The sequence below is a fragment of the Chelon labrosus genome (assembly GCF_963514085.1).
Source record: "Chelon labrosus genome assembly, chromosome: 11".
NCBI classification, from domain to species: Eukaryota; Metazoa; Chordata; class Actinopteri; order Mugiliformes; family Mugilidae; genus Chelon; species Chelon labrosus.
Genome location: NC_140344.1, coordinates 12,253,722 through 12,277,331, shown reverse-complemented (window position 1 = coordinate 12,277,331; position 23,610 = coordinate 12,253,722). Strand labels below are relative to the sequence as shown.

Genomic DNA, 23,610 nt, shown 5'->3' with positions numbered 1-23,610 from the left:
AATACTTGTAATTACAGAAGTTGTTAATGTTTTGTTTGAATGTGCTGCGTGTGTAGGAGTGTGTGTGTGCGTGTGTGTTGTCTGTGCTCACGCTAAAATGTACAATGTCAACCCTGTGTCTTCTCAGGTAGGTAGTCCGTATTTTTCACATCAGAATAACAGTCTCTGCCCCTGCCATGGTCTATGCAATGTTGTGCAAGGATTAGCTCTGTAGACACACTGGGATAAAAGTGCATAGGGCTCCATCTAAGTGCTGGGGATGATGTAAGGACGGCGAGCAGGGTGGATGAGCTTCAAAGGTAGGTTGCGCTGGATTCTTTTTCATTTTTTTATTTATTTTTTTGGCAGGTAAGTGTGAAAGGCAGGCTGGCTGGTTCAACAATATTCCTCTCTCTCCCCCATAGACTTGGACTGCCTCCCTCTGGTGAGCTGATGTTGAGGGACTGGTACTTTGTGAAAACAGACACGTGGGGATTCAGGAACCTGCAAGAAAGATAGAGACCGTAATCTGTATGTGCAAAAGGGACTGGTGGAAATGAAGTGAGTAGGTTTAGGCAAGTACTGTTCTTAAGCTAATCTGATTTATTACAAGTAACTTCTCCTGAATTTGTGCAGCATGGCTTACATGTTTGTGCTTGATATTATTATCTAATCACATTTTATATTATTTCTATTAAAGATAGAGAGATTGCGAACATTTTATTGAATCTACAGAGTCAGGGACTGCGTGTAAAATATGCTGTATCCTGCTCTGCATTGCTGTAGTGGATGTGCTCACTGAGCCGTTGCATCAACGTTTTGCTTTTGAGCAGCTTATAGTCGTATGATTATATCATGTAAACTGACTTTCTCCATGACACCAATGAAATATTATGAAGCATATTATGAAGCTTTTGTATTCACTTGGAACGTTGCATTTTTGTAACCCTACACACATACTGTATACTGTGCGTACATATTCTTCCAACTGTTTAGTCGTACATAGGAGCAATATGTTTATGTCTGAATTATTTTGTTTGTATTGTCACATAAATTGTAATGTTTTAGCCCAAATTGGATCTTTTTATGTCTGAAAGTGCACTTACACATTGTCCAGTACAGCTGACAGTTATGTTTAGTAATGCAATGTTATACTTTAAGTACATGCACTGGTAATACCTCTGTATTTTTAGTTAAATAAGATTTTTTTTCGGGGGCCACATATAGCCCAATTTATCTCAAAGGGGCCATACTGGTAACGTAATAGCATAGTGACGTATAAATAATGGCAGCTCCAAATTCTTCCCTTTGTTTTAGTACAAAGAAGAACAAGTACATTTTGAAAAGTTTAAATTTATTGAACTATCCCCAAAAGTCAATAAGTGTAAGTAATACTGATAGTAATAAGTATCTGAATAAATGCAGTTTCGGTACATTGCTGCCACCTGCTGTTTTGTGATGTGTTATGTCCACAACTCTTACTTAAAAGGCGACCCCTAGTGGACAAACTAGGAATAGGTTCCAATTATATTGAAACGTTGCACTTAATGTCTTCTATGTAATTTTCACACTTTACAAATTAATCCTGCAAGCCGGATTGGACCCTCTGGCGGGCCACTTTGGCCCACGGGCCATATGTTTGACACCCCTGAACCAGAGGATCCGAGTACTTTTTCCACCATCAGAAACAGCCTGAATGGTTTTTGCTCTGAAAAAGTGAATGCAGTTCACACTTTTATGCTGCAAACAGGGGGAAACACAGATGACATTTTCAAATATTAAGAACAACCACATCATATATTAGGCTAACAAACTGAATACTTAACTTTATCATGCATTGTGAAATCTAGATGTGCATATTTAAAGATGTATGTTTGTCCTTACTTACTTACCGAGATATTTGGTTAGGCATTTCCTCCCTCTACAAAAAAAAAAAGAGGGGGGACACACAGAGAGAAATGTAAAACAGTTACTCCCATGATGACACTTGACCAGATTTCTGTATCTGGTTACATTGCAAACAAACACCACTAGATGGCAGCAAGGATGAGCTGATTGGTTGAACGCTATTGAGCTGGTTTAATGAATTATTCATATTCTCCAGAGCCCTAAACTAAGGAGTGGTGCATCGTCAGGATGAGCAGTGAGGTTACTCATAGACTAGTAAAGCTACTGTTAATCCCGATCAAGTTCTCGCTTCTATTATTGTCTCTAAATCTTACAGTGTCTAGCATTTTTAACCCGTATTTTTTCACTCCGACGGTTTGGGATGAGAAAATACTGCAGAAATGATTAAATTACCAGCTGCATCCACATATGATTAAATATGTCTCGTGATGATGTTTTCTTTCTCAAGAAGGAAACCAGACGGATGCTCCTGAACATGTCTTTGCTTTCTTTAGTTTCTTTCTCGTCACTCCTCTTTAGCAGCTCGTTGGTTGTCCATGCCTGTCTGGTTTCATTACGGACTACAGGGCACGGACATACTAATCCCATTTCCCACTGGGAGGCATACCTACACAAAGGTCCTTTCACAGTACCTCTCTGTGTAGAGCTGTGATAGTGACACAGTATTACATGCAGTATGCATGGAGGCCAGGGCTCCACCGTGGCTAAATAATAACATCCACTGACTGAAGATCTTTGGCGGAAATGTGAAGTTATACGGTGGTAGGCAGTCTGCCGGATATTTCTACAGTCTTAGAATTATTATACAGTCATGCTGCAGTGGGGATGAACTGAATCCTCACTAAACAATGAGCGAATATACACGATTTGAAACCACACAACTCTGTGATTATGTGCAAAGTTTTAATCTCCCGAAATCCCAGCAATAACACAAGCACAGTTAAACTATTTCTGACTTTGTTCCCTTTCAGAGGAGACCGTAATCATCAGCTTAATCAAAAGAAATCAAGAACGCGACGCATTGCCTCTTATTTGTACAATGTGGGTGCTTATTAAGGGGTAAGAATCAGTGAACACGGTTGATTTATCATCAGCTAATTATCTGAAAGAAGACTCACTCTGTTCCCTTGATGGAAATACATTTAAATTTGTGCACTTGAGGATTTCTAAATTTAGCTTTGCGATTTAGAGGCCGTTTCAAAATCTCATTAGTTCAAAACTTTGGCTTTCGTTGCTCATAAACACGAGGGCCGTTTATAGATTCAGCTATCTCATCTACCGCATTCGCCAGACTAGTTTATGTTTTATCGTTTCCTTAATGAGTGTGCACTTTCTATTTTTGGTCCGGTGAGAGTCACATGGCTTGTGATACATTGAGAGTCTATTCTCGAGGCAAGCTTTAAAAATATTCTCATTCACCCTAAGTGTATGCTTTTGTCAGGTTGATATAGCACAAAGTGCATTAAGAGTGCCCTTTCAGAGCAATTCATCTGGTACCACTCGGTCCAAGAAACAGATCAATCCCACATTAATGATTGATATTTGGGACTTAAAATAACTGCAATCTATTCAAGGAACATTTACTGAAAGTGCACAGACTTGTTGTCACTTTAATTAAAAAAAAAATTAATGTGTTTAGAAAGCTTGTCAAGGGGTCAAAGAAGCTATACTTTCACAGAAAGAAAATTATTTGCTCACATGCTGTGAGATGTTGTTCCAAAGCTGGCTCTTGTTTTTGGTGTGGTGCATTTCCCAAGGGAGATCAAAATAATATTATCAGATTAGATAGCACATTCTCACCCTTGCTCTCGGCCAGCAGCTCCTCAGTCATGAGTCCGTCCTGCCGGTTCCCAAGGACGAAAGCCAGGAAGGAGAGGATGAGGGCGTCCAGGATGCCCATGATAGCCAAGATGTAAGCCCAGCGCATCGAGCAGGCCCCCAGGCTGTATTTGTCAGTCTGCTCTCCGCACATCCGTCGGACCTCGTCGCTGTCCCAGCCGTCGGGATAGATCATGCAGCCCAGCACCAGACAGACACCTAGTGGGATAAAGAGAAGGGGGCGATCAGTTAAAATGAAGACAGGAAGGAGGAAGAAAAGTTATGACTAAAATGAGTTTGAGGAAAAGGGCAGTGCGACGAATGAGGCCAGGGATAATGGCATTTTGTGGGGGAATGAAAGGTAAAGACGACGAATGATCTTTTTAAGAGCTCTACCCTTACTTTCTACTCTCAGGAGATTTTGTGGGGGCGGCACAATGGTGTGATGGGTAGCAGTGATGCCTCACAGCAAGAAGGTTCTGGGTTTGAATCTTGCTTGGGCCTCTCTGTGTGGAGCTTGCATGTGTCTGATAGGCTCCAGCCCCCCCATGACCCTCCAGAGGACAAGCAGTTACACAAAATGAAAGAATGAGTGGAGATTTTGGTCTCTGTGTTCATGTGTTGTTGCATTCATCACATTGATTTTCTTTCTCCCCCTCAGGCGGGCAGTAAGTGTCTAGACACAATATATAGAGCAGTAAACCACCACACCTACAGTCACAACAGCTGAGAGAGATTTGGAGGGCAGTGACTGCTCTGATAATATCAGATGTCTGTAAAAAAGAGTGAAAGGAGTTTTAAGACAGGATTTTAAAACAGGCAGTTTCCGGTCCTGCCTCAAATAGGACATTTGAGAGACATATGTCAGAGCCTGTCCATTCAGTGATGTATGCAAACACTAAAAACTTAAAAATTAAAATTAAATCTAAAACGTGCTGGGACCCAGTGAAAGGAGGGCAATGTGGTGTTGTGTTAATCCATCCATTATCCGCTTATCGGAGGTGAAAACAAGCTAAGCAGAGATTCCGGACAAAGCATTCCAGCTCTTTCTGCGGGATCCCTAGGCGTTCCCAGATCAGTCGAGATACATAGTCCCTCCAGTGAATTCTGGGTCTACTCCAGGGTCTCTCTTCTCAGCTGGCCTCCTGGGTAAATCTACGCCGGGAGGCACCCAAGAGGCATCCTCACCAGTTCCCCAAACCACCTCAAATGTTCTCTACTCCAAGCTTCCTCCAGGTGTCCGAGCTCCTCACTCTAGCTCTAAGGCAAAGCCCAGCCGCACCAAAGAAGTAACCTAATGACATCCGCTTCCATCTGCGATGTCATTCTTTCTGTCACTACCCAAGGTTTGCCACCATGGTTGAGGGCTGGGATGTTGATCGACTAGTAAATCGATTCAATTTGATACAGCACCCGCATTACCACCTGTCCATCTCCCCCGTGTTCTCGTTAAAAGAGAGAAGCCTGGCTAATACCAGCACATAGAGCATTACAATAGTCAATACAAGATGAGAAAAAAACACGTATATGGCTTTAAAAATCTTTAAAAGACTTGACTTTAGATAAGGGCCGCCTCAAATGGAAGAAACTGGATGGAATTCATCTATTTTTCCAATTAAACATCCCCGTCCATAATCCCACCCAGATTCTTAACAATGTGTTTCACATATGGAAGAAGGGAACTGGGGTCCAATATGTGGAGTCTCGCTTGCATCACTGGGCCTAAATATCATGACCGGATTCACTCTCTTTCATCTTCAGAAAATGTAAGACCGTCCATGCATCCAATTTCCTTGAGAAAGTCTCAGAGCGGTTTTAATGAGGTGGCATCTTTCCATTTTAATGACTGGTAAAGTCGTGAGATGCTGTGAAACTGCTCAGGATTACATTGCCTTCGCATAGTTTATATGTTTTGTCCAGAAACATGTATGAACTTCCCATCCCTCTCATCTTCTGTGTGATAATATTAACCTTGCAGCTACTCATTGTCAGCTTTTGCCTAAAGGTTCAGAACTCTCTCATCTTAAATTTGGCTTTCTCTCATTTTCACTTTCTTCAGATTCTTCTCTGAGGTAATGCTGCAGCAGAACTGCACAAAAAAATCAAGAGTGCATGCACTTCTTTCTAAGGTTTTTTTCTCCCCCCTAAAGGATAAAATCCTCAATTTGAATAAGGTTTTCCTCTGAGGTGGTGTTGCAGCAGAAGACCTGGAAAAAGAAGCTGACTGCACATTTATCCGGAGTGCAGTGCACATTAATAATAAACCAGAATCCTCACAATTTTATGCCCCAAACCTTCAATGGTGAATGCTGTTTGTGTGTGTGCTGGGTTGAGGCTTTTGAACAACTTATCCATTTAATGTGCAACTTTAAGGCAAACCGCTTATATGTGTCCAACCTTTAAATAGAAATGCATGTGTGGAACTTCTCTTCTATCGTCTTCAGGTTAGTAACAACAGAGAACAATATGCACTCTTGTTGCCCTCAAGTACACAGCACCAGTTTGTTATCTAGTTTAACAAGAAATATATCAGTGGTTGCCAAGAGACATTTCAGTGGGAGAAAGGTTTCAAGGTTGTTGGGTTTTTTTTTTTTTGCTTGGTGGAAATTTCAGAACCAAACAGACAAAGTGTGTACCTAACAGAGCACAGAGTATCACACTGACTCTTCTTCTGCCTCCCCAGGCTAACTGTCACAGTAGATTCATATGCAGCCAGCGGTTCAGAGAGCAAAGACTCAGATATTTGTTTAAACTGAGCTGGGCAACCAGCAATACTGCATTACACTGCTGTTTTATCCATTTCTCTGCCCTTAAGCGTGGAATAAAAATATACCACTTGCAAACAATGCATTAATGCATTACGCAAATCCGTGTCATAGGCCTATACTATAGCAGTAACATTAGGGTTGTACTACAGACATTTTTTATGAATGAGTAGAGTTTGTGTCTCTTGAGGTCTCCGGGCCGGCACTGCTGAATCAATGCTGACGGGCCGTGATAGGACCTCGCTAAGACGTATTGTGCCTGAGTGCTTTACGTTGCAGCACCACTGTCTGTCAAATGCACCTCTACAGTCTGGTGCATGATTCATCTCTGGAGTGAATGTCGGTGAGGCATCATTTGCATCAGGATCAGTAAGAAAAATGCAGAGAGTGAAGCACTTCTCCCCGCATCGCATAAAACCAAATCTCCACAAATCTGCCTGCCTGTTCGCCTCTCCTTCTTCTGAGAAGTCTCATGATATGCTGACAAAGACAGTAGCAGGCTGTAGTGACCACTGAGGCTAGAGAGCAGACCCTACCTTGACAATACATTTACAAAAATACTTTTAATCTTCTAAATCTTTAGGTTAGGTTAATTTTTTTTAGGTTGGTCAGCAATACAAACAGAAGTGTTAATAAGCTAATAACACAAGTATGAGTGGGAGTTTGACGACTTGGTGGCCAATAGCTGCACAATTGTGTCTCCCTTGTGCCTCCAAAATGTTGTTAGTGGGGGCCTTTGGGTCCCATGTTTTTTTTTTTTTAGTTCCTAAACTGTTTTTGCTGACTGAAATTTCCTGGTGACATGTTGATATTTAGTATTCTCATTTTGACATTGCATTGCTTGGAAACATCCCTATATTGAAATCAGAGAATGTGACACACATTTATATGTTCACGTGTGTTCATGTGTGTTCATGTGTTGTTCCTGTATTCGTTGGTGGTCCACGGAGAAGGCAAATGACACATTCAGAATGGGTTTGATGTCACATAAAAAATAAAAACACACAAACTCTCATCCGTCATCTATCCATGTAGGGACCTAAGAAGTAGGCTGCTGTGTTTTCTGGTTCCTCCTCCGTTGGGGATTTGCGGAGCAGGTAGTCATCAACAGCGTCGATAAACACATTACATTATGCATTAACACCTTATATGTCATTTGTATGTCGTGGAGATTTATGTTCGCCGAACAGCGGGAGTGCCATGAAGACCAAGTCCTATTCAGTGAGTCCACACACATCTCTATCTTCAGTCCCTCATTATTAGAAAGGTAACATAAGCATCCGCAGATCCTACCGGGTTTCTCCTGCTAGCCTTTGATTCAGTGCAAACATGAATATTACATTGAGGCTCATGAGATGAGGGAAGAGGCTCACGCAGCTGCGGAGACGGTAAGAAAGAAAGAAAATGAGCTTGAAGGGGACAAACAAATGCATCAGGGGGAAGGAGACCGAACAAGAACAAGAGATACATGGGCAGTAAAAATATCTGTCACAGTCACTATTGTCTCCAAAGCCAGCCTCTGAGGGATGTACTGGCCGGGATTATACCAACAGAGGGTGCCACATATGCCACTCGCGTTTCCAGAAAACAGCTCATGGTAAGAGGAGGAGCACATGTCCGCTCCATACAACGTAACAGAAGTCAACTAATCCATAACCACATAACACAACTGAGCAGGCCCATGCAGCACAGTGCGACTTACATAATGAGATTTTTTTTTTTTTTCTTCCTTCCTGTGAATTTTGATGCACAACAAAAGAAGATAATAAATGTCCTACTAAAGATTTTAACACTTTCAGAGGCATTTAAGAAGAATTAATAATATTGTGGGCAACCTGTGCATTTAAGAATGCTTTAATGCACATATGGGAATTCTGAGTAGATTACCTGTGACAATGCTTTGATTCAAACAGAGAACACAAAAATAAGTTGCAAGGTTAAACTACAATAAGAAGTACTGATGGATCGATTTCCAACAAACAAACATGACAGTGAGCTGATAAATTTTTAGCACTGATTAAAATGAGGTTTATAACAACACCACAAAATAATCTAAAAACAAACAAACAACATCCATAGAGATGGAGTAGATTACAACTAGAAATGCAGCAGGCAGTATAGTGGAAATACAAGAACCGTAACCCTAACCCTAACTTAGGGTTCTATGAAATCTCTGCCAGTCATACAGAAGAAGTTCAGGGGAAGGATAACTGTCTAAAAAATGACTGGCATTTCCTAAAACAAGAGAAAACTGTAGACATACACCGTACGCACAAAACTGTGTTTATGTAATAACGCTCACTGTCCAAAGAGGGAGCCACAAGTTCTGCTCTGTAGCTATTATATAAAGCACAGAAGTTTCACCAAGCCATTATGCAGTCCAAATATCATCTAAAGTGAACTTGTTGCCTACCTATAACAACCGTTACAGTAAGCTTTGGAAATCAACTGAAATGTAACTAACAAGATGGCCGTCAAGACAAGCTAAGGACAGGCGTCATGTGGCCTCATGAAATGTAGGTTGCACGTTGGCCACAATTCAGATGCTATTTTATTCCATAAACCTGGCAAAGTGAGTTGTGGTTGTAGTTGTGCACCATTCTGAAATGTGTCACCTACAGGTCCACCTAAGACGAGCTACACCAGAGCGCATGGCTTTAGCCAGCATGCTAACCCGGCTAGCCTCATTTCTGTGTTTTACTTACTTCAGTTCGTATACTGTCAACTATTTACCTGCTAAAGGAATAACCACACAACGAGGCCACACTCAAATTCATTAAAATCGTTTTTCTTTTCATTTTGTTATCCACATGTTTGAATGTGCTCAAGTCAATACCTCCACCTGGTTGAAGGTCAAGACTGTCAAACAGGATGTGGAAGATTCCAAATGCATTTATAGCGGGGGGTTATCTGATTGTACCATGTTGGGTAGAGAACAGAGGGGAATTTTCCCACAGTTTCCAAGAAATCGTGTTTTAAACGCCCTGAACTATTCAGGTTGTTCTTGCTTCTGTGTGTGAGGAAATTGGAGCAATAATAATATTTGGTCATTTTGTTGTCACTGAGTAGGAATATTAGCTTTGTAGTTTAATTAATTTACATATATGGTTTGCTCTTACTGATTACTATTACTGTGAGTTTAGGTGCTCTTGTCTTCTGTGGCTACTGGGGTTGAAATGATGAATTGATCCACATAAAATGAATCACCCTTTATTTTAAAATTTTAAGTTAAACTAAAATTCAATACTTGTTCCTGCTTCTCTAGTATCATTTTAAATTGGTAAATTGTACAGGTTTGGAGAATTGGGACTTAGTAGGAAAGAAATGAAGTACAACTGCACTACATTGTAGTGCTAAAACCATTTTTTAAACCCTTAAATTCTGCTTATGAATGATATATTGTGGCACATGAAATAAAGTGCTTCCAAAAAGCACCTCATTATCCCTGTGCATCTGCTGGCTGCACCCGCTCGCTGTGCACCGAAACAGAACTTCATGCTGCAGTAACAAACGGTGTGCCCCAGATCATCGCTACATAAATAGCAGCACACCTGCCAGAATGCAGCTGTCGATCCAACCTAAGACGAGACATTAAGTGACGGGATAAGCCTACACTTTCAGCTTTACCGTTCTCTCAACTCTTTTCCTGCTCCCTCCGGAGAGCAGGAGGAGAGCAGCAGATAGACACAGAGAGGAGAGACAGATTATGAGATAGGGCGAGGCAGGCAGAGAGAGAGAGAGAGAGAGAGGGAGGGAGGTGGTGAGAGACTGAGCCTGTGCCATTCTCTAGTCCCGTGTGTGGCCGCCAGCAAGTACCCAGCGCCACGCTAACGTCATGAGCACTGGCTACCATATGCTGGAGCCCCTCGGCAGAGCTATTCTCAGCCTTTACTTGATTTGGCCTTTTCCACACAAACGCACACCTTCTCTCTGCTTGTCTCTCTCTTTTCCTGGGAACACTGGGCTCATGCAAGTGGAAAACTGGGCGGAGAAATGCTTGTTGGCTAACAGCAGCTTATGTAAGAGACTCTAGGTAGGGCAGATTTAGGTGCAAACAGCGCTACAGGAAAGTCTGAGGGCAGACCAGCAGATGGTCGGGGGAACAGCATGATACCAGTAGATTTGTCAGAAGCACACTGGCTCACTTTTCCTAAGAAGCTGGTAAATCCCACTGACACCGAAAGGATCCCTTTGTCTCAAATAATTAGCGTCAAGTAAGTCGAGGTGCAGTGTGACCACGTGCGACAGCTTGATTAGAATTGTGTATCCGCTTCTACAAAATAAAACTGCAATCTGTTTTTACTGTCAATGCAGCTGCATGCCATTGATTGAGCTGGGTGGAAATAAACACATCTGCGGCATATCTAAGAAGCCATGAAAAGGGATTCACATTTTTTAACTGCCACAGTCCTTTGTGCGTCGCATTTTTCTCTTCTCGTTTAAATATCCGTGACAGACTCGATTATGCACACACGTCCTAAACTGTGCTATCGTACACCGCTCGCGCGCGCAATCGCACTTACGCAGAGACGTTACAGCATATACCAAATATGTCCTCCTTTGAGCAGCACTGTGGCGAGCATCATTTGTTTCTCCTCCTTATGACACATTGATGCTGATAAATAGAAGAATGTGTTTATTGAATTGACAGCGTCTGTGGTGAATGAGCCCGCGGCTGGGAAAGCAGCATTTAAGGTCAGCTCAGAAAAGACATGCAGCACAAGTGTTGAGGGAACGGCTCGGAGTGTTTATCCCAGTAGGGCATCCAATGAATATGCATAGGTAAGACTGCTTTAATGTAATCCTTAATACACTCCCACAAGTGAAATGTTGACCTGAATGTGGGTTGAATCGTACTAGTTGAGTTCAAAGGCTTCCTTCTACTGCATTAATGCTCCTTACGTTAAAAAGTGGATGCTAACAGTGAGTGAGATTCAAAAATAAAGCAACGTTGTAACACAGATCCGAACAAAACAACCAAGTGAAGGCTTGTGTGTTCATTATTGGCTGGTAATGTGATCCAATAGCCCTTAAGACGTGGTATATCGTAGATGCTTGTTACCTACATTGCACAGCACTGAGCTCCAGGCAGAGAGAGAGAGACTCTTGCCAGTGCAGATGCACAATGTGACAGCGTGGCTGGGTGCTTGGATGACTCACGCTGCTGAGACTGGAGACGAGCAGCCCAAAGCCGAACAGTGCGCTGTGGGAGTTGTAGCCCTAGTCTGAAGTTTCATGGGCCACACACTTGATTTTACTTGTGTACTAGTAAAATCAAATCTAGTACTATTTTTTATTTTAAAAAAAACTACAAAAGATGTAGGTATTTCCTGCACACCAGTTTTTAAAATGCCTCGCCTTATGGAACCACTCCAGGGGGGAAAAAAGTTTAACTAATTTTTGGGAAGGAAATTGAAAATGTATTCCCAATGCACACAACTACACCAGTCAGACATAACATTATGACCACCTTCCTAATATTGTGTAGGTCTCCCTTGTGCCTCAGAACAGTTGTGACTCATCAGAGAATGGACATGGGCCTTCTGAGGGTGTCCTGTGGTGTCTGGTAACAGAATGTTGTTAGTGGGGGCCTTTGGGTCCTATGGGTTGAGGGGAGGGGCCTCTGTGGATCATCCCTCAGATACCGGATCAGTTTGGGATCTAGTGAATTTGGAGGCCAGGTCAACACCTTGTAGTTGTTCACGAACTGTTTTTGTGTGTTTGTCTGTGTCAGGCTGCATCCTGCTGGGGATGGCTGCTGCCATCAAGGAGCGTCATTGCTATGGGGTGAGGGTGTCTGGTCTGGTCTGGTCTAGGTGGGTGCTACATGTCTAATAACATCCACATGAATGCCAGGTCCAAAAGTTTCCCAGCAGAACACTGAATTGACACAAGATGGTCAGTGTTATTAACTTCTCCAGTCAGTGGTTTTAATGTTGTGGCTGATCAGTGTAGATTGGATTCGTACCCACATGTAGTTATCTGAAACTACGTTAGGCTTTGATATTCATGTGATAGATGATCTGGTCTGTCACAATTCACAGCTTAAGAAAATATGGCTCCAGCTTCACCTCCACAGTCCAACTCTGTTCTCTTTGTAGTCTGATAATGAGGCCGTTTCATCCAATCTTTCCCATGGACAGTCAAGGCTCTAATAAAGTGTACTGTAGGCAGAATTAACTCCCTCTTCGCAATTAAGACTTCTGTCTGGCTCCAAAGATGAGAGAACGAGTAGCCAAGAAAGATGGCCTAAAACCACGACAATGATAAGCTATAATTACGTCCAGATAAATGGGGCAATTAAGAGTGTGTGATGTATACAGTGGGATTAAATGGGGTGTGAAAATGTGTCACCACTTAAGTCTGCTCCACGGTCCAGGTTTATGAGGAGGAAAGAGAAAGACAGAGGGTTATATATGGAAGGAGAGTGCTATTATAGACACTGCTACTACTATAGAAGTAGTTACTTCGGTTACTTTTATTGTGTTACACTGAGTATATGTAAGTTCACAAGTTTGAAGTGGCATGTAGAAATTAATATACTTTCAGACAGCTGGCTGGACACAAATTTAAGACAGTTCTCTAAAGGACATGTTTCCAAAATGTCAAGGATACATTGGAAAGTGGAGCGAGAGCAAAACTTTTAAAACTGACACCGGCAATCTCCCCATGGAAGATGAGGAACATGCTGATAGAGATGAGCTGTCCACAGTCCAAATCTATTTCTGCTTCAGCTGCTGGCAAAACGCGACGGTATCTAGAGGCGAGCAAGGAGCTTCCAGGCATCCTCTGTATTCCACTCAGTCAACATCTTCGGCAGTTCTCTGCACAACGGGCACATTATGCCCACAGCTTACCTATCAATTCTATTCAAAGGATCAGAAGGGGAGCACCGTCTCTCTTCTGTGCCAGTACGAGCCTTGCAAGAAAAAAAAAACTTTTCAACCGCCTTGTAATGCTGCAAATGATCTTCCCACAAGAGCACACTGCATATTACAGTTTACCTGTAGGCTGTGGGAAGCGCTCTGACTTAAACTGCAGGGAATACAACTCCATGAGAAGGAGATCTTTAGAAATATCCCTTTGACTACAGCTTCAGAACGGGCCTGGTGTATGAATTTAAAAAGAAAAAAACGACGGCCTGAAAAGAGACATCTCCAACAGGAGAGTATGAAAAGGAGGTCTCTTTCACCACACACATACTAATGCTCCAAAACATTTAGTCTAGTAGACAGTGAAAGAGGGACTGCATTCTACGAGCTACTCATAAATCCATAAAGAAGTTATTTTCGGACTATTTTTATTTATTTATTTTTTAAATCGGACTCATAAATCCTTTGGAATTTAAAGGCTTAATTTACTCGTGTCTTCTTTGGCCAGATAGTGTATGTTCAATCAGAGTATGTCCTCTGGCTCAGAATGTCCACACGGACCATCTAGCCGACTCTTCATTATTACACACTGATTGAAGTTGGTATTAGAGACGAGAGCAGGCTGCAAATGCCTCGCAGGAAGCCGCACATCATGTATAGCAGGAAGGGCACCGTGCTATGACACGAATTGGCTGCACACAAGCGACATGAGCGGACGAAGGGGCGAGAGGTGCGCCTACACGACGCGATAGAATTTGCACGTCAGTTTAAAGCAGAGGTGAGGACGTGGAGGTAAAGGGCGCAGGGAGGGGGGAGAGGGATGACGGGAGGAGCACAGCGTAAAACCGCAGTGAGCAGAGCAGAGCAGGAGGGAGTTGGGCCGGGGTGGAGGGCTTATGTAACAGGTCCAGATGCGGCCTGTACCTTCACAGAGGATAAAGATTGGCAAGGGCACCGGGGATCAAAGGAGAGCTTTGAGTTCTTCTGTGAAAATACAGAGCGGGCCAGCAGTTCATGGACGGTGGAAGGAAACGGCCGCGGCTCATAGGCAGAACCGTGCTCCCTCAGTCCACAGTTAACATTGGGAGCGTTCAGGCCGGGACACACAGAGGGGCCGTGGAACAGCACCACCCGGTGACGGTGCAGGATTATATTCTAGCATATCCCGTGGCATGTTTGTATGATTTACTCAAGGCCTCTGTTAATGTGGAATACGCTGCTATTCATTGATTTCTCTATTAATCTGTGGCTTTTTAATGTTGCAGTTGGGTGAGGTGGAATTTAAATGCTTCATATACTGTCGGCAGTTTTATCTACAGTGCATGTAGCCTCAGCGTTAAAAGTGGTAACCATAGCCGTTTTATTATTTAGTGATGTAAACATTGGCATGCGATAGAAATACTCAAGCTTAAGTACCTTGTAATTGCATTGCATTCCACTAGTGTACACATTACCTGGGTATTACATATGCATCACTACAGCAGGGAAAGTTTTTTAGTTTTATTTTTCATGGGTCACAGTGCCCTTGCTGTCACACCTCATCTCTACCCCTGTGGAATAAATCAGCAGTCCCCCCCCCCCCGCCTGAGTTCTGGCCCGAGCCAAGCCACTTCTGAGATCACAGGGATTAACTCTGTCAGATCCATAGTCCACACCCTGCGGGGCTACAGGGACACGAAACACAGGGGCGTCATGGTGACAGCTCGGCTGGCATTTGGAGTTTGTATTCCACACCGCTACGACCCAAACTTGCAACGTGTGGGCTAATTAATCAGCATTGATCTGTGCGGTTCGGTGAGCAACAGCATGATCTCTGGGTTCTTAAAACTGCTCTGCATTCACAATTAAGCGTTAAATAAACAAATGCGCATTTGAAAAGGCCCACGAGTCTCTCGCTGTGCTGAAAACGCCTCCCCCTGGTATGCAATTATTGAATAAAATAACTCATGGACATTCCATGCATGTAAATTACTTGTGTGTTCAATTAGTGTGATATCCTTCATCCATCTTCTTCACCTCCTGACCATCAGCGGGACTGTTGCCTCCCGCTGGCTATAATTAGATGGTTCAACTGACGGTGTGTGTTTCTTAATTACGAAAATTGGAAGGTAGAACAGTGGTAATGGAGTAGTGATTTGAAAGTAGATTACCTGAGTAGATGTGAGGAAAATGGAAAAAAAAAAAGCAAAAATATTGTGTGATACATTAGAAATCTAAAAAAGGAGCGGCAGGTGTAAAAAAAAAAAAAAAAATGCTCCAAAGCTCGTCCCTATTTCACCTCTTCGCTGTTCTAAGGTTTGCTCCAAAAGTGTCATGAGTGGATTAGAGCTCAACGCAGCGATGTGCATCCAGTTTATTTGACTGAAAAATAAAAAAAAAGGTTGAGGGCTCAGTGAGAATACAGACTGGCTCTGAACTGATCCTCAACCGCTTGGCGTTTCTTCCCTTCACCACCTCACTGCCATGCCGGATTTCAGCCAAAGATCTCTGAAGCCTGTTCGGGCTCCGGCGGGTTCAAATTTCTGTTTCAAAATCTCTCTCCTCAATTCTCTCTCGTTAGTTTTTTAACTCAATCTGAGCCCAGTTTCTTACTCCCTCACAGAAGCTCGCTTCTCCTTTGCAGTGCTGCTTAATAGTCACCGGCACTAATGCGCTTTACTGCAGTAACAGCAGACAGTGCTCGCTCCTGTTGTTTCACTGTCTGTTACACGTATCTGCCCCGGTGGGTATTTGACTTGATGTACTGCAGACAGAAATTACTCCCTGTTCTGTAGATGTAGCAGCAAGAGTGACTGGATACGTCAAATTGCTTCTGATAATTTGACACTTTCTCTCGTGATAGTTTCAGACAGTCCCCAAACTGTCACAGACGGCTGTAAAACAATAAAAAGGTAGATAACCTCCTGCCACGGGCTGCAGCCAGGATGTTCCAGGGTAACAGTTTATAAGGTTTTTACCATATGACATTTGTAGTAAAACAGTGCTGGTAAAAGCTGAGATCTATTTGCATTTTGTAAAAAGTCATTGTACTTTTCTTTACTGCATTAGCTCAGTCTTACATGCTCTTATTTCTCCAATGCCAAAGCAAAGTGAACTATGGATAAACAATATTTCAGTGGAACTGCAGGAGCATTACAATGCTGACTTAAATCTATAGGGTAAACTCAGTGGAGACACGGCTATAATGAGCAAAAAATAAGCCGGTTCAGTCAATTAAAGTTGAAGCACCATGCAGTCGAATGCGTGATGAATGACAAAAAGCTCCAAATGTTAAACATCGTGCTGAATGTTAATGTAACGTGTTAATCTTTTCTTACTTCGGAATCAACTATGGAGAAAATTGAACAGGTTTTCGTCAAATTAAAGCCAGAACCGCTGCTCATTTTAGTAGGGAAGGTATGATGATGTATTAATGTACGAAGGATATGCATTTAATATGTCTACTGAAACAAACTGATGCCGTTCAAAGCATGCACAGGCGAACCAAAAGCAGCTGGCAAAGGCATCTGAACCAGCCTCCGCCTCAGTCAGCTGGCACTAATCTGCTTTTAAAGGCCTGATAGGTATCCAGACAGAAAATGCTCATTCGCGGCATTAACTCTGGAGAGCTGGAGCAGATCTGTTCCCCGCTGCAGCGAAAAAGTGCAGCTCTATGACAGCTGCTCTCATGCCCAACTCCACCTGTATTCAGCTAGGCTTTAATGTTCCTTTCAAAACAAAGAACAAGCCTCTCAATGAAGCTATGGCACCATTAGACTGAAAGACGGCCACAGAGAGAGACAGAAACCGAGATAATGGTATATGGAGAGAAACCGAGGGATGACCTAAAAGATCAGCATGTCCTCTCTGAGCTCTGTTATCAGATTTGTTTTCTCTCCACCGTCTGTCCCTGCTTTGTGTTTATGTTTATCTCCAGACCTCTTGCTACTCTGTCGTGTTATTCCGTTGTTCTCTTTATTGTCATCTCAGTTTCACGGTTCTATCTCAGTACTGTCACGTCGTGGAGGGTTAAAGGTTTCATGTGATGGTCCTGCCTGCTTGATGTTTGATTGTTATCTAGAGTCTATGTTCCCAGTTCCTGTCCCTGGACATTCATTCCTTTGTGATGTGCTAGATTGCCACTTACATAGTTTCTCAATAGCAAGTTTGCAAACTTCTGGCTTGCGTACCCGGTAGTTGGGACAAGTCTGAAGTAAAGGCTCTGGAGGCCCGGAAGACGCAGACAATTTGGGACAGCAAACTGCTGTACTTGGTGACGCACGGCGAAATGCCATCGGGGATACCTGGTTGTCTCAAGTCCACACAAGTTACATTCTGATGTGTCCTTGATAAAACGAGCAGGGCAAGAACCCTACTTGGTCAGACGCATAGTGAGAGACGCACCCTTACTCTTGTGAAGGGCTGGGTTTTTATTTTCCAGTTCAAACTGATCTTCATTTGAAAGATCCGATATTGATTCATAAAATCCTCTGATCTATTTTGCACGCCATTTCTTGAACACGCAATAGAAATCTTGCTGTGGTCTCGAGAGACTGGCTTCACGTGACAAATCTTGTGAGACTGCACAACGAGATTAGTCTATAAAGTGTGAGGGAGATCCAAAACGTGGTGTGAGAGCACCGTCAGGCCTGAAAGCCGATTGGATTTAAAAAATATGATCTCAAGAGCTGCACAAAAGCAAAGCTATATGGGTGATGTTCCAACCAGAGGTCTCTGGAACCAATGACAACATGAGTTTTGAAACTGTTTTTAATCTGAAATATCTCTAAATGAAACGGAATTGAGATGATTCGGGAAATCAGTAGCGACACCCAGCCAACACTCTTGTGTGCTCTGGTTCCTGATTCCTGCCGTCACAATGGTCTGCTCCCTGCTCTCATTATACAAGAGTAGCACAGTAGCAGCTCTGTTCAAGTGGGGAAATAAACAGTTAACTAAAGATGGATTACTCTTTTAACTCAGATTGATGGTGCTCCGTGGTTTAGATCTGAAATGATTAGGCAATTAATCAGTCCATCAACTACATATTAACTGCCACAATCTCATTAATTAAAAATATAATAAAAGAGAGGACAGCAGCCATAGCAACAGAAACACCAGCTCCATAAGTGAAGATGTAACAGGCACACAGTCAGTTCTGAAATACAACAAAAATACTACTACACTCATCTGCTGGCAGAGGGATGGTTCAAATCCTCTCGACAGCAGTCAATTAACAAATCAGCAATTTACTGGTGAATTTCATTGTCGAAAGTTATTAGACCTTAGCTCCACTTTTTTATTTTTATTTTTACCCGGCCACACTGCCCCGTCTTACAATGCGCTGTGGAGTACTATTAAATGCTACTGATAGTGCTGAGTTGCAGCCTGTTTTTATACAGGCTATACACATCTGCACCACACAGTATGTAAAACATGATCTGTCTGTTCTCAGCATATGTATTCAGGTCAAGAATATACATTTCATTGTTGCAAAGCATTACTTTCTACTGTGTTTTTATCAGCGACTAGTCGGTGTCGACTTGTCTTTCCTCACCTTATCAGTCGACTTTAAAAAATCGTGCCGGCCCTAGAGTGCACTAAATGCTGAACTCAGCTATTCATGTGTACGGACCTAAGCTGAACGAGGCTAACCTCTTAACTTACCTTCAGACGGTGTCCAGAAAGCTGAACAATAATGGTTAATTTATTTTTTCACTACAGAACTATAAATGGCCTTTTTCTTGCCAACATTTTGACTTGTAAACAGAAAAAGCACCAGTGTTACTAATAACTTGAAGCTTCTTTTCCAGCGAGCCAACAAGCACAGCAACGAAATCTGGAAAACAAAGCAGCTAAATGAAATGTAGTCCAGAATAAATATCTTTTCCCGAAACTATTCCTCTGAGACATTGGCTTGGGAAAACGTGCAGATGCTGCAGAAGGCCCTAACTTTGGTATGCAGTGTGACTATTATCTGACTATACTATTTCAGGATTATTAACTAGCAAAAACATCAAAGCAGAAGCAGAGGATGTTCCTGAAGGCAATTTAGACATTTTTGCTTGCCTGTGAATTATAAAGCAAATCTTTTCTTTCTTGATTATTTCAGGGCATTCACACACATAGACTTGTACTAACAGCACTAATAATTAATAATGAAATATGCAAAAAAAAAAAGGGGGAAACAGAAATCTGACCTCTAAGTATTTGCAGCCCTTTGAGTCTGCACATTTGTCGTGCTGACTTTACAAAGCTGATGTCTTGCTTATTCACATGCATGACTGATATCTCTTTTTGAGAAGCACCATCAAATCACCAGCCGACATGACGGATTAGACAGAGAGTATATTAAACAGCAGCAAGTAATTATCGCTGGCCTCACAGTATTCTTTGTTAATTGGCGTGCAGACTCCTGAAGAGGTGCAGTTAAAGGACTGAAAAGAGGTGGAGAGAAAAAGAACAGCACATGCTGTACAGTACTCACAGTTGGGAAGAGCGAGTGAAATGAGATGAGATGCACAGAAGGGTGTGAAACTGTGTGAGTGTAAAAGAAGGCGATAAGGTAAAGAAAATATGCATGGTGTGTCTTTCTGCGCTCAGTTTGGCGGAAATAAAAACACACTCTTACACAGGCATGCCGCAAACCCGTGCAGATGCTCGGACAGGAATAGCTCCGGAGGGGAACGTAGAAGAAGGATACGAGTCCATCGAGGGCAGGGTGGATGTGGGAGCACTCCCTGCACTCAACTTTGTTTGGCTGTGGTAGACATTTTTTGAAATTTCTAATGTGTCCTGGCGGTTTTCTGTCTCGTCAAATATTCAGCATTTTTACCTGGGCTTCACAGCGGGAAAGGGCTGGAGATGTGTGCGTGCGCTCACTCACTGATTCACTGGAGAGGAGCTCTGTTCAGCGGCCTGAATTTCTTATATGTTAAGTGTTTATCCGCAGCCTTGCCACCTCAGACCAAGGGGATTTATGAAAGCTGAAAAACTGGCATATAGTATGTCACTTAAATTACGTATACTTGGTTGGCTCTTGCTGTCCAGTATGACCTTGATATTCAGCTTGTGTGTCTGAATAGTCCTTTTGCTCAATGAGGCATGGTGCTGTTATACGCTGTGTTTTCATACCACAAAGTACTGAATATAAATCTGCACAAAAAAAAATGGATAAAGTGTCGACTCACATTGAGAAAACAAAAAGAGCCTTAATGACAGTCGCTGAAGCCTGGGAGCAGAGAGCAGTGCTCTGAATACTGACTGTGTCATTCATGTCCTTGGACCAGTCTAGCAGCAGGGATGGCTGATAACAAGCTATGACTTTTTATTTAACTTTGCTATTTAGGCATGAGATTTGACATTGATTGTGCACTGTGTTCCTAAAATGTTTGGAGTTGGAAAATAGTGGCTAAAAGAGAACGGGACTAATAAAAATACACAGTCATTGTGACCTGCCGTTAATCACCATCATATTGATAACCTCGCTATCAGACCATCAGCTGACAGTAAGGAGATGCCAGTGGGCCACCTGTCTTCCACTGAGTTATTAAGAGAAGGCAGCGGGAGTTTAACCTTCAGCTAAGTGTAATAAAGTTTGACAGCGCTAAGAAGACAGGCCTGCTCATTAAGCATCCGTGTGCCAGCTTGCAGTGGTCAGGGTCTCTCCTCTTGGCTCTCTCTTTCATCTCTTAGCTGCAGAAGCACAAAGCCCAGCGGTCTGCTCATTAGACAGGCTTATTTCGTTAGTTCAGCCCCACGTAACACACTGAGCTGGGCCCGCGCCAAATAAACCCCCTCATTTGTGTTTGTTGCAGACAGGAAGCCGACCACTCTGACCAGTGGTACGGCCGAGCGGACCGATGTTTGGCAACGTTTGGACTCTTCAGATGACGGAGGCCTCCGCTCGCGCTGGATGACATAAGCCGACAGTTACAGTGACAAAATGCTGCCAGCTGCTGAACCACTGAACTCTGTAAATTTTGAACGCCAACTCTGATACACCGAAATGCACAACTGCAGTAATCTGCATAAAGATTGCTCACATTAAATTGGGCTGCACCGTCACTTTATATATGAGCTGGTATATATGGTGCATTAAGTGCATATTTTAGGTGATTATACACTCATATAAATATTCAACAGCACGGGCCACATCGATTACGGCTTTGTTCATCGTTTTCAAACCCTTGTTTGACCAACTCATTGTTTTGCTACCAGCATGTTTCTGTCCCTCATGGAAACTGGTCACATCACCTGATGTTTGCCACACATTAGGCAAACATGTGCAAATGTTTTCATCTCAATTAGAGAAAAATGACAGAGTAAGCATTTTCATGTTTATTAGATGCTAATATTTTCCTGTTCAACCAGTTACACCACTCCTCTCAATGTGATTGAAAGTTCCTTGGGATAAGGCCAGTCTGTTCTGACTGAGATTATTCTGATTATTAGCAGAATAGTACACCGATGAGGCATAACATTATGACCACCTTCCTAATATTGTGTCTTTGTGCCTCTAAAACAGTTGTGACTCATCAGCGAAGGGACATGGGCCTCCTGAGGGTGTCCTGTGGTGTGCATGGCAATAAGATGTTGTTAGTGGGGGCCTTTGGGTCCTAGGGGTTGAGAGGAGGGGCCTCTGTGGATCATCCCACGGATACTTGATCAGTTTGGGATCTAGTGAATTCGGAGGACAGTTGTTCATAAACTGTTTTTGATTGTGTGTCTGCATCCTGCTGGGGATGGCTGCTGCCATCAAGGAGTGTCATTGCCATGGGGTGGGGGTGTCTGGTCTGGTCTAGGTGGGTGGTACATGTCTAAGTAACATCCACACGAATGAATGCCAGGCCCAAAAGTTTCCCATCAGAACACTGTATTGTCACAAGATGGTCAATGTTATTTACTTCTCCTGTCAGTGGTTGTAATGTTGTGGCAGATCAGTGTGGTGTCCATAAATATAACGACAGATTATGTCAAGAGACAGGTGATTCTACTGCTGCTGAAAACAGCGCCAAATATCCCACCAAAATCTAAAGCACAGGACTGAATCTGACATCCCTCAAAATCTGATGGACAATTTTTTAAAACACATACAAACAAACTGAAAGACACTAACTTATTATGCCCTCAGCTGCTGGTTGAGATTTGCTTATATAAGCGGTGTCACAGATATATTTAAAAAAAATATAAACTGATAAATGTGTCATGTGTGATTGCACCTGTGGCTTACAGTCTGATTGTGGCCAACTGTAAAAGGAGGCTGTGAATACAGTTGTAAATTCTGGCATGTCCTCAGCAACACTTCAGCACCATGGACAGCACTCCTTACTGCCCCCAATTAATTTACGTAATCAACCCATCAATCAATGCCCACTCCATCCCAGGGCGTTGGAGGTTAAAACTTAACAATTCATTAAACACAGATTTGGGGAACAGGAGCTGGTTTGACATTGTAAAACCCTGAGCTCCACCTTGAATTTTATTTAGAAAATATGAATCATGTGGGCCTTGAAGGGGCGTAGAAAATACTGTACTATTTCATATTCCTTCTACATGAGCTCTCTGCGTGTCTTTAAAGCGGTGTCAGTATATCTACACTCCCCACTAAAAAGACACTTACCTGACAGTGCTTGCATCCAGCCGCAGATCTTGTACACGGTGGAGGTGCTGAGGAGGAAGAAGAGGCTGAAGCAGCCGATGCAGGTGACGACCAGCATCATAGACATTCCTATGAAGAAGGAGGCGGCCTTGAACGCACTGGAGGGGATAGCGGAGAACTCGGTGAAGCTACCTTGGCAGGCCAGCTCTCTGGAGATCCCGTCCCCGACGCAATAGTGGAAGAGGCCGAAGTAGCCGACCTGCGGCGTTTCCATGCCATCTCCAATCCAATAGGGCTGCGAGAAGATGGTCACGTTAACGATGCCGAACAGGATAGTGAAGATGGCCCACAGAAGTCCGATGACACGGGAGTTGCGGACGTAATTGGTCTGGTACAGTTTCGCAGCTTCTGCAGACGGTAGCATTGATGCGGCGGATCCAGGTATCATTTTATGCAAACCCGAAGACTAAATGAAGGCTGCGATCTGTCCGAGCACGAAGCGAGGACTGAACATTTAGCACACGAACGGGCTTTCTACTTCTTCTTCTTCTCTCTCTCTCTCTCTCTCTCTCTCGTTCGGTTAAACAGCAGGAAGAAACGGAGCTATGTCTGTGCAGCTGCAACACAGCAACATCTGTCAGATCAACTCATGACGTCGCATCCTAAAAAGCAGGCGGTGAACCGAGTG

At 43.0% G+C, this 23,610-nt stretch overlaps 1 protein-coding gene across 2 annotated transcripts; it reads right to left on the bottom strand.

The window, feature by feature from the left end:
- Positions 1 to 358: 358 nt before the first annotated feature.
- On the bottom strand, positions 359 to 23,370 carry LOC311496011 (LHFPL tetraspan subfamily member 3 protein-like; the record flags this gene model as incomplete). Of its 2 annotated transcripts, XM_084555733.1 has the most annotated exons (4): positions 359 to 483; positions 1,872 to 1,900; positions 3,688 to 3,924; positions 22,944 to 23,370. In XM_084555733.1, 3 exons carry the CDS (start codon positions 23,368 to 23,370, stop codon positions 1,884 to 1,886), a joined length of 681 nt encoding a protein of 226 aa, XP_084411859.1. In that variant the 3' UTR covers positions 359 to 483; positions 1,872 to 1,883. The 2 variants fall into 2 exon arrangements, with proteins under 2 accessions (XP_084411859.1, XP_084411858.1); XM_084555732.1 differs by lacking the exons at positions 359 to 483; positions 1,872 to 1,900 and having other exon boundaries at positions 3,273 to 3,924.
- Between the last annotated feature and the right edge of the window lie 240 nt (positions 23,371 to 23,610).